This window comes from Macaca thibetana, chromosome 12, assembly GCF_024542745.1.
Source record: "Macaca thibetana thibetana isolate TM-01 chromosome 12, ASM2454274v1, whole genome shotgun sequence".
Classification (NCBI taxonomy): domain Eukaryota; kingdom Metazoa; phylum Chordata; class Mammalia; order Primates; family Cercopithecidae; genus Macaca; species Macaca thibetana.
In genome coordinates, this window is record NC_065589.1 from 15,060,139 (window position 1) to 15,072,218 (window position 12,080).

Consider the following 12,080-nt stretch of genomic DNA (forward strand, 5'->3'; position numbering starts at 1 on the left):
ATAAATGTAAATGTATTTTGTTTGGAAGAAAACTGGTATGCAGGAAAAATTCAGTATTAATTCATTTATGCTGGAAGCTGCAAAATTTTTTGTGAAAAATTAGACGTTGGCAATGACCTTGAGCAGGATATAAATAACTCCCACAAGCTTAGCGTTCCAATAATGGAACACTAGGCATAAATGGGTTAAAAATTAACTGGTTATGATTACAACAAAATGTTTCACATTGACAAGAAGCAAATGTGGAAGGAAAAAACCCCAAAGTTGGAACATTTGGTGTAGGAAGGCTATGAGTAGTCCTTACAGTTTCCAATAGTGCTTGTGAAACAGGTGTTTTTTAAAAAAAAAATCCATACTCATTAAAACTGCTAGAATGAGGAGCTTCAAAGTAGGAATACAATATTGACAGGAAGATTAATTTTAAAGTCAGAATTCTACTCCTGCCACTTAGTAATTAGCTGTGCAATCCAGGCCAAGCGAACACTTGTGTTTTCTTCTGACAAATACTGCCTTAAAGGGTTTTTGTATCCATTAAATGGGATCAATTATATGAGATAAATGGCTCAAGTTGGTGATTTAAAAATCGTCAAAGTTGCTGACACTTGGCAATTTTTATCTACAAAAACGTTTCATATGTTCAATCTAACAGCTCTTATTTTTTAATTATTATTATTTTTTGAGACAGAATCTCACTCTTGTTGCCCAGGCTCTAAGTGCAGTGGCGCAATCTCAGCTTACTGCAACCTCCACCTCCCTGGTTCAAGTGATTCTCCTGCCTCAGCCTCCCAAGTAGCTGGGACAACGGGCACCCGCCAACCATGCCTAATTTTTGTATTTTTAATAGAGATGGGGTTTTAACATGTTGGCCAGGCTGGTCTCAAACTTCTGACCTCAGGTGATCCGCCCGCCTCGGCCTCCCAAACTATTGGGATTACAGGCGTGAGCCACTGAGCCCGGCCTAACAGCTATTATTCTGAAATGTTTAATTCCAATTTCCAAAGCATTACTAATTTAAACACATATTCCAAATGGCTGTGGAGAATCTTGTTTTGAAAGAGATCTCATTTTAAAGTTGGAAAAGTGGAATTATCTGAATTTCCCAACCCAAAGCCAGTTAACGGCAGAAAAGAACACGGGCAATTTGACTCTGGTATAGTACTTTTCACAGAGCCCCAAATCTTGAGGTCAGCAAAAATCATTAGCATACCACTTGAGAAAAAAATATGAAGAAAAATAATTTGAATAGTTTCTCATTAAAGAGGCTAAAACAAACATTAGTTCTCTCCTTGTCCCCCACCCTCGGGTGGTGGAAATACTCATTGATTCTAAGGAAACAAAATTTTCTGTTCTGGTGATGGTTAGTGAAAATAATTTAAACAAGATGTACAGAATAACCAAGATGGACTCATAACAAATAATAGTCAGTGACCACTACAGGGAAATAAGATTAGGGATGTGACACACACAGTTCAGGATTTACCTTCTAAATTTCAACAGTGGTAAGGTAAGTAAAATCCCATTACAATGTTTTCTTAAAACCAACTTATATCAATGTGTACTCAAGAAAAAAAAAAATCCACCTTTGAAGAAAAAATATTGCAAATTAAGTAACAAATAGATCCTGCTTTTTAAAAAGGAAGACTTTTTAATTAAAAAAACAAAAAAATGGCAAAAGTTATTAATTAATGGAAAACAGGTTAAGCTGGAAGTAAATGCATGAGCTGCTTTACAGGAATGCATAATGTGAGTGACGAAAGGAAAAAATATTATTTCAGTTTTCCAGATTTGATACTCATTTAAATGAAAGAGGCTATTTCCAAATGGTACACAAATTCAGAAGTCTTTATTTTGAAAAAAATTCTTCCAACAGTATTTCACAATGAACAAGAACTTAACCAAATTTATCATACTAAAGTATTTCAGAAATGAATATTGATATCAGCCTGTAAGTTTTCATCCAATATTTAAAACCACCTCCTGAACTAAAATTGGTCTTCAAAAATCATGGTGTATTAACATTTTCCAAACATGCCCTGCTGACTAGAAGGTCCTGTTACTCTTTCTTTTGAACTTCTCAGTAAGTTACTTGTTCGCTATTCCTAGGATTTAAAGTGCAAAGGTACTTTCTATCAGCTATTAGGACAAGTATTCTTCACTGAAAATAAACTTTTGCAGGAAACAAATCCTGTGCTTGACTAACAGCAAAGACATGTTAAGATATTTCTGGGCTCTAAACCATGAGGAATCAGAATCAGAACTTTCAGAGTAATAACTCACATTTTTTCTAAAGCATAGGAAGCTAATTTTGAATAATGAACAAACATGGTTGTGCCAAAACAGATTTTGCCATAGTTAATTTCCACTTTCTCTTCTTAAAAATAAGGTATAGTCTAAGCTAATATAGATAAGGAAAGGCACATACCAACAAACCGCAAAACAAAATATAGCCCCAAGCCATGCACTTTATTTAGAGTCATGAGTAGGGACAATGAAAAAATTAAGATGCAAAATAGATGTGAACTTGCACAATCTTTCAATGAACTGACTGCCTTAATTGTTTAATTTAAAAGCATAGGATTTTTCATATATCTTCAGATAGTCAATTAGAGAGATTTTTTTTCTTCTTTAAATGGAAGAATTTCTTAAATGGAAGCACAAGATCATACCTACACAGCTGGTGAGCCTCAAAATAGAATGATGTCTACTTTATTAATAAAGTTTCCAGTCAGGCAGAATCAAGAGTAATCTTCATATATGCATAAGGATATTATCATTGTAACAATATATTTAGTAGAAAAGTCTATAAACAAATGTTCTCCCAAAGGGACATCCATATAATGGAATCCTGGAGACATTAAAATAATGAGTGAGAGCTGGATGTGGCAATATGGAAAGACAACCAAGTTAAATAAGAACCAAGTCACAAAAGTGAACATTTAAAATAAGGAAGAACAGAAGAGGCATATATATAGGGAACCATATATAAAATGAATAACATTTCTGAAAGACTATACAAGAATACAAGAAATTATATACCTCTGGGGTGTGAGAATAAGTCACAGAGGGAGACATACTTTTTGACTTTATGCCCTTTGTGTATACTGCATAATTTTTAGAAATCATAAGCATATAACATACAAAAACCTTTAAAGTCTTTAAAAAACCTGATTGTAACCAAAGCATTCTATGAAACATTGACTATATAAGATTAGTTTACAACCCCTTGCTGCCTTTAGTTAATGATCATATAGTCAAAATTAGAAGGCTCCTTGGCATTTGCTTCCTCTGTCTCTCCACTCAAGATTATGGGAAGATGCTGAGAATTTAGAATTCAAATTTTACTCTCATTGCTTAAATTGTAACTTGGATAACATTTCGAGATTTCAGAGAACCAATAAAAAATTAATCTATGGGCATTTTAATCACCATCTAAAATATTTTATCCAGGATCATTGTATCTTTTTTTTTTATAAAAGCTCAAATCACATCATTCTCTTTTCATCAGCCCCTACAGCCCTGTGTTGGACAAGCACAGATTTCAAAAATACACTTAAATATACACTGAATTTTTTTCCACTAGAATAAAATAAGCAGAATGATATGCATTCTTGGCAATAGTCTTCACTGGAAAATACCACTGTCAGCCCAACCTTATACAACTGACTTCAAAATCAGACTAACATGTGGCATAAGAAGAGCCATTTCCTACCTTCACTATATATTCAGGATTTGCCAACTCAAAGGCCTTGAAAAGCATGTGAATGTTTGAGACTAAGAAAAACTGGGAGTGGTAAGCTAGTGGTCACCTTAAGAGCACATGCCCCATTTTAAAAAGTTGGATTCGGAGTGCAACATTTTAAAACACTGTGCTGGTCACACAAAACAGAACTGCAGACAGAATTCAGTGTAAGCCTTGAATGTGCAACCCCTATAAGAGCACAATAATTGGACTTTTTAAAACCAAGCTTCACAAAACTTGGGTCTTTGCAGATTAAATACCTCAGGTGCCCAGTATATCTCTAAAAATAAACAAGTGTCCAAATGCTTGCCAAATGAATTAACAATATAAAAGCTCTTCAAATACTGGATATAATAATCAAATGACCAATACATTTAATTAATGAGTTGTGGAAATTTATGTCCTTTGCTGTGCTGGTTTGCAAAGGCTTGGGGAGAGCCACTGGTTTGCTATCTCTTTCATCAAACTGCATTTAATGACATCAGATTGGCAGGTAAAATCACCATGAAGACAGTATTTATACCACAAATATTAGTAAACACTACAAAACAGGGCCTTTTTTCTTTCATGAAAGATGGTTGTTAAACATTCAGCAGCAGCACAACACTGGATTACATCGTGGTTATATATTCATTTGTTCACAACCAACCACATGAAAAGTTTAATGTCACTAAGTTTTAAAATATAAAAAGAAAAATTTAACTACTAATGAGGATGAATACAACAGGCTAATTTAATACAAAATTTAATACCATCTTTTAAAAACTAAATTTTAAAAGTGTATAGGCCACAAACTGTATCAATAAAGGTGGAATGCTTTACAAAATCGGAGTCTGTGATACTTCAGATGAGTCTTCAATTTAAAGCACGCTCCACTAGTTACCATATTAATTTACTTCTAAAGTTTAAAAAAAAAAAAAGAATAAACTGTACTGATTTCATCAAATTATGAAAGGAATTCAAGTGATTAAAGTTTGTTTTAGATATACAAGATATAGAACTTGCTCAGAATTTCAAAATATTAAGAATGCATTTGTACATAAATGTGACAGCATTTGAATCCAAATCTGTTCCCCAGAGCAAAAGCTGCCACTAGCTTCACCTCCCTATGCTTTGCTTCTTTCATCCTAAAAGTACGGGTCCACTGCAGGGATTGTAAGAGATAAAATATGAAAATCGTTTGCAAATAACGATCTCATACACACCCTATAATACCACTGCTATTATTACCTTCAAGTAGTGTTAAAAAGTCTGCAATTTCAGTTTTTCTCCCTAGCAAACAAACAAACAAAAAACCCAGGGAGTAGTATGTTTGCCCTACAAGTAAATACTGTTCTAGAAATACACAAATTTAAAGTATAGTGGTTCTCAAAGAGTCTGGAGACCCTTAAGGGCCCCTATAACACTTTCTTTGAAAGGGTGTGAAAGGTCAAACTATTTTCATTGTACTACTGAGACATTATATAGTTTTCATTCTCATGATCTCACAAGTGCACAGTGGAGGAGTGTGTGTATGCTGTGTAATTTTTAATTTAGAATGCAAAAGCAATATGAAAATTTCACTGCTTTTACTAAGCCAGATTTCTTAAAATGCACAAAATGTAAAACAATGTTCCTGTTCTCATTAGTTTTTGTTCTGGAAAAGTCATTTTTATCAAAAATGTTATTTATGTTAGCAAGTTATTAGTTTATTACTGTTATATTAAAATAAATGTTTTTAAAATATCTCAGTATTAATTTTAATACAGAGATATAAGCTAATTTTAATTATCAGAGATATAAGCTACATCACCAAAGCTGTTTGGGGATCTTCATAAGCATTATGGTCCTGAAACTAAGATGCTCCAGAGATGCTGGTGCCATGGTAAAGCAGCAGCCAGGTCACCCTCTCCATGCTGCCAATTGACGGGAACTTTACTTAAGTGGGTGTGTGTGTAGGGGGCAGGGAATCTCACAGGTAAAGCATGAAATGTGCTTTTACAAATTAACAGAAGGAATTATTTTAAGGAAGAAAGTGATAACCAAAACTCTATTTTCACAAAAATAGTAAAATATTCTCTATTTCAAAAAATGAGGGAAAAATGTTTTTAAATTATGTCAGAAGATCGCCATCCTGAAAAAAGATCTTTGCTGAACAGGGATACCTGCAGATACCTGAACAGGAAAAATGATCTGACTAAACCAGTAAGCCAGGAAATCTGAAGGTCTTCAGCCTTGTTACCTTCCAGGATTTTTTCTCCTTCTCAGTACTCAACATAATTTTGATGGTCTGTATAAAACTAGAATAAATCTGAATGTAAAAGTCTAACGAAAGCTGATTTTCTTTAATAATAAACAGTGAGTATCACGAGAAAAACCACTTTAAAGCTACCTCTCCTCTTTTTATTTTTTAGAGATAGGATCTCACTTTATCACCCAGGCTGGTGTGCAGTGGTGTGATCGTAGCTCACTGCAGCCTCCAACTCCTGGGCTCAAGTGATGTTCCCACCTCACCTCCAGGGTAGCTAGGACTCACAGGCTCTCACACCAACATACCCAAGTTGGGTCTCTTCTTAAACTAAACATTTCTATTTTATAAGCGATAAAGTCAGTAAGAGCTCCCATTTAATTACAAACTTCAATAGTTACCCAGAAAAAGAAATAGTCTTTAAAATTATTTTGATAACAATCGTTTAATTTACTACTCAGGTGGAAAGCCTGGTAGGTTATTTGGGTAATGGCCTGTAATTAGGTAGCATAACTTTGTACACATGAATCAACTGGGACCCGATACACTCTAAAACAGAAATTCAAATATATTTTCCCTCAATGAAAAGGGCTGAGGAAGTCCTCCAAAATGTAGAGACATTTAAAGTCTACATCAACACACACCTGGACCTCATTTAATTTAATTCATTTAATTCTAAAAGAAGAGGCATACTGCTCAGAAAAGGGGCAGAGATTTCCCAGTCATCCTGCTTATTAAAACGGTTCAGATAAACCACACTTTCAGCTAGATGTACACTAGACAGCAATGTTTTAACAAGTCTAAAACACTATACAGGTTTTAAAATACTATAACAACTCATTCATCATTGCAAAAAGGCATTCAACATGAATAAAATGTTTGAGGAAACTGATGTTTACCTCTTTTAATACCAAAGCTTTTAAAAAAGTTTTAATCAATTTAAGATAAAACTTTTAAAATATGTACTACATATCTGTGTATGCAATTTCACCTTTACTTAATTACCTAGAGGCATAATAAAGAACGATCATCAGATGATGTAGTATAGTGATGTCCTCTAGGCCTGCTAGTGGTCCTTACACTAATGGCCTTGGACAGTGTATGCTCCTCAGAGTTTTTTTCAGTCTCCTTCCTTTCAAGCCATCCCTTCTAAACTGCCAACAGTCTGGACAAGCAAATAATCAAATTTATTAAAATCTCTCATATAAACAAATGCATAAGCTCTAACACACAGACTTTGTGACTTATATGGGTTGCTCAAAGGCATTTTTTAAAAAAATGATTCCAAGTTTCTGAGTTGTGTTCGGTTTTCACGACACTGCCAGATTACCTCTAGATGAAAGAGGCATTACTGTACATAGATACTTAAAGAAGTTCATTTGAATATTAACAAAAAAATATAACTAAACTTATTATCTCTTCCTTTAAAACAAAGTATTCCATCACTTTAAGGTAACACTGAGTTCCAGTTTCTTTCCCCCAAAAAACAAACATAAACAAATATCCTACAGATAATATCAGTTTGCCCAAAAAAGAAAGAAAAAAAACTGAGGTGCAATAATGTCACAGTTAATGCATGTCAACTTCCAATACATTCAAAGACAAGATTTTTTTTTTTAAAAAAATCAATAGTTAAAATAGGCCTTCTGCAGTCTGAGAATTCAAGATACTTAGAAAAATTTGTAAATACACATACATGCAAATTCTTCATATATACAAATTTCACAAAATTAATAAGCTGCAAAGAAATTAGAAGGATTATAGCAATCTGACAAGCTACATTTAAATGCTTTACCATTGGCATATTCCTGAATGTAGCAGTCATAGTAGTTTTAATAAATTTTCTACATGGCCTTTTTATAAAAAGTCACTAAGAAGTCTTTTAAGAATTCAAGATGTTCTCAATTCACTACTCATATTTAAGGCCACTTTGGTAAAGGCATTGCAGCAAGAACACAAAAACAATAGCATATTTTATAATATTTATTTTTTTCACCTGCAAACTGTAGCAAAACATGATCAGCTTTATTATGCAGACAGGTATCCCTCTACATTTTAAAAGAATTTAGGCATGTATAAATAGAAGAGCTCTTTAGAAAGGAAAAATTCAAGAATGAATAAAACCTTCCAATTTTGACTCTGTAACTTTCCAGTAGCAATGGTTAAAACGATTTTAGGTCATTCATTCCAAGATATATGACAGCACCTTAAAAGTGGCTGATCTATTTCCCCAGTAACATTTCTCACATAACAATGTGTTAAAGTTACAAATACTGATATGCACAAATAGCTAATTTCTAAGAAAAATATATACAGTACTGCAGCATAATGAATGTGGTATCTGCAATAACTTAATATTAGCCAATTTTAATATACATGATACCGCTACCCTTTTCTGCCAATTCACAGGTTAAAAGGTGTTACTGGAGCCCTCGGTTTTGCACATATTACCTGGTGTTTAATACACAATGCAGGCTTTTTAAAGACTTCTCTTGTGTTTAAAGCTAAGATCAGTGAAACAAGACAACAGTGCAAGAGGTGGAGAGATGTAATGTGACCACATAAAAGTTCGTTCCAGTAAATTGTCTATATAAGGCTATAAGAAAGGATTGGTTGATGAGCTTCCTGTTGGAAATTGTCCTGTTGGTGCACCAGTCTAAAGGAAAACATAAGACAAATAAATAAAGAGACAAAACTGGTGCATGTACAAAATACAAAAACATTAAACTGAACTTAATTTTATTTAATTAGACTTTTTGGTTAAGAATTATTTTTTAAATTATTGGCAACAATATTTGTTATTGGCAATATGCTATATCAAACTACTATGTGTCTTTCATATCCATTATTTCATACAGTTCTTGTAATAGATTCTAAAAAGAATGTTAGAATGGTCTTAGAAAAGCACTTGTGATTCAAACAAAACTTCTGACTCTTAAGGCCTCTTTTTTATGTTCACTAATTCCTAGGGCCTCTCATAAAGTGTTATTTTGACAAGAAAGCAAGTAAGTTTCATATTATAAAACAGTTGATCTACTGTCAACGCTTTGATTTGCAACTAATTTTTTTAGAAGGTCAGAAAAGGATCACACATAATGGCTCTGTGTCAATTTGTACAATCTTATGATGTCACTCATATCAATAGAACACCAAATACCATCTAAAAGTATTAACATCCTGCTATTCCTTTATTTTTATTTTTTTGAGACAGAGTCTCACTCTGTTGCCCAGGCTGGAGTGCAGTGGTGCAATCTCAGCTCACTGCAAGCTCCACCTCCTGGGTTCACACCATTCTCCTGCCTCAGCCTCCCAAGTAGCTAGGACTACAGGCACCCGCCACTGTGCTTGGCTAATTTTTTGTATTTTTTTGTATTTTTAGTAGAGACAGGGTTTCATCGTGTTAGCCAGGATGGTCTCAATCTCCTGACCTTGCGATCTGCCCGCCTCGGCCTCCCAAAGTGCTACGATTACAGGCGTAAGCGACCAAGCCCGGCCTTACAGCCTGCTATTCCTAATTTGAAAATAAGATTTAACAACTTATAAAGTACTTAATTTTAAGTTTTGCTTACCATAAAAGGATTACTAGATACTCCAGCAGCTGCAACTTGACCAAAAGGGGTTACCACTGGCTTTGTTTGTCCAAATGCTGCAAAACCTGCACCTTGTGAAAACAGAACCACCAATTATAACCTACATCTTCAAGAGACAATCTGATGCTTATAAAGTCTCGTAATAACTTTCAGAGAAATTCCTACCAGAGCAGCAAAAATAAAATGTCAAAGTTAAGTTGTTAGGCCTTAAGCTCTTTCAGATACCAAAGACAAACTTACTGTAGCATGTCTTAAAATAACTTTTTTCTTTTTTTTTGAGACAGGATCTCACTCTACTGCCCAGGCCAGAGTCCAGTGGCACGATCATGGCTCACTGCAGCCTCAACCTCCAGGGCTCAGGTGATCCTTCCACCTCAGTCTCTTGAGTAGATGGAACTACAGGCACATGCCACCATGCCCAGCTAATTTTTGTATTTTTTGTAGAGACAGGGTTTCACTATGTTGTCCAGGCTGGTCTCAATCTCCCGAACTCAAGTGATCCACCTGTCTTGGCCTCTTAAAGTGGTGGGATTACAGACGTGAGCCACCACACTCGCCAACAGAACTTTCATTCAGCTCTTTCATTCTAACTTGTCTTAATAACTAAAATTTATAGGATTTTGTTACTAGATGAGCTTGTGACTATTTGGGACAGGCCATGCAGACAACCCAATGATTTCTATGTAAACATCACAGTATTTGTAGGAAATATTTTTATTACTTATGGCTCTTCCACAGTCCATATTTCAGAACTTTTTTTTTTTTTTTGAGACAGAGTTTTGCTCTTTTTGCTCAGGATGGAGTGCAATGGCGGTCTCAGCTCACCGCAACCTCTGCCTCCTGGGTTCAAGTGATTCTCCTGCCTCTTGAATAGCTGGGATTACAGGCATCCACCATCACGCCCGGCTAATTTTGTATTTTTAGTAGAGATGGGGTTTCTCTATGTTGGTCAGGCTAGTCTCGAATTCCCGAGCTCAGATCTACCTGCCTCGGCCTCCCAAAGTGCTGGGATTACAAGCGTAAGCCACCACGTTTGGCTCATATTTCAGATTTTTAAATAACCACTTACTTAAAAAAAAAAAAAAGAAAACATGTAGTTGTGATTCAAGAATCTTCAAATCTATGCACTTCAAACTTGAGCAAATGACAGAAATAGGTAAAAATGGTTGAGTTAATCTTGTCTCTTCCTAAAATCAAATAACAAACTCTAACTACAGTATAGTTAAATTAGAAAAATTAGAAAAGCAGTCTATTTCACACACAAAAAGGTACACATTTCTGTGAAGAAAGGAAAAAAAAAACCCAACATTCTAGGTCTATAAATTCTCCTTTTAAAATCAAGAGGCTTGTAAGACAAATTAATCAGAAAAAAGCAACAGAAATTCTGAGAATGACAGGATACTCTTTACAGAGTCACTGATTTCCCATAAATTGTAACCTGCTCACAAAAACTTACAAAATCACTTAGCTTTCTGAGGTTCAAATCACCAAAAGCTTTTATTTTTGTGTAGTAAAATTCAGTAGATAATAGTATAGTATTCTTTAGAAAAGTCTTTCTGCCCAAGCACACAACATTATGATATAAAAAGGATACATAAAATGAACTTACAGCTCGCCAAATGTTAGATCTTACCATTGGGCTGTTGAGAAAAAGCTGTCTGTTGAGGGAAAGCTGCTTGGGCTGGAAAGGCAGGCTGCTGGAAGCTGCCACTAAAGCTGGTGGGAAGACTGTAGGGAGCAGGAGTGCCGAATCCCGTGGGCATGCTCATGGATGCAGTGCCAAAGGTTGCCGCTGACAGAAGAGAAGGGCTGATCAGTTACATACAACAGGACATATTCAGTTTCTCACAACATTGTAAAAAAGACATCATTCACCTTGAAAAATACTAAGATGTACATTAAAGGCAGGGTTAATTCCAAAATTCCAACAAAGTTAACAACGAGTTTTAGCACTACAGTTTAACATAACCCTGTAGAAATTTTATTCTTCTAAAACACAATGACCAGAATGAAACTACCAAAGCTGTTGTTTGAAATCCCAAGAAAATTTCTCATATTATAAATTCAAGTCTAAACAGTTGTCTGCTTTTTAAAGATTATGCAATTAATATGTAAACTAGTATACATTTTTGTTCTTAGTTTTGTTTTGTTATATGCAGTAAAATAACGGCCAAAATTTTATCTACTGAAGTATCTGCCATAAAGTAATATGTGTTCCTGGAAAAAAATTTTAAAACCACTGAAAAATAGTTCACTAAAAAGGACAGGACTTATAGGACAAACAGAGTTAGTTAGAGGCAGACCACTCAGAACCTATGCAGCTTTGTGACTACAGCCAGAGAAGGAGAGATATTCTCTTAACAACACTAATGCAATTAAAAGGACATGTTCCTATTAAATCAATTCCATATATATATACACACACACATGGATTCCCACCCACTTCTGGAAGGTAAATGAAGACAGCTTTCGAAGACTGAAGGAAGGTTAGGGCAACTGAGCTATCAAAATTAGTGTGAAATCC

At 34.7% G+C, this 12,080-nt stretch overlaps 2 protein-coding genes across 12 annotated transcripts in view; both read right to left on the reverse strand.

Moving 5' to 3' along the window:
- The window catches only part of LOC126932880 (COP9 signalosome complex subunit 9-like), a 249,397-nt gene that overhangs the window by 87,374 nt on the left and 149,943 nt on the right, over window positions 1-12,080 (reverse strand). The gene's annotated exons all lie outside the window — the stretch shown is intronic.
- Window positions 1,822-12,080, reverse strand: part of AGFG1 (ArfGAP with FG repeats 1) — an 88,817-nt gene continuing 78,558 nt past the window's right edge. For 8 of the 11 annotated variants that reach the window (XM_050752111.1, XM_050752110.1, XM_050752108.1 and 5 more), the window contains 3 exons: window positions 11,190-11,348; window positions 9,536-9,627; window positions 1,822-8,622 (listed from right to left, as the gene is read on the reverse strand). In XM_050752111.1, coding sequence (XP_050608068.1) covers window positions 8,563-8,622; window positions 9,536-9,627; window positions 11,190-11,348 — 311 coding nt within the window. In that variant the 3' untranslated portion in view covers window positions 1,822-8,562. The remainder of the gene's footprint in view (window positions 8,623-9,535; window positions 9,628-11,189; window positions 11,349-12,080) is intronic. The other 3 variants (XM_050752109.1, XM_050752104.1, XM_050752102.1) reach the window with 1 other exon arrangement.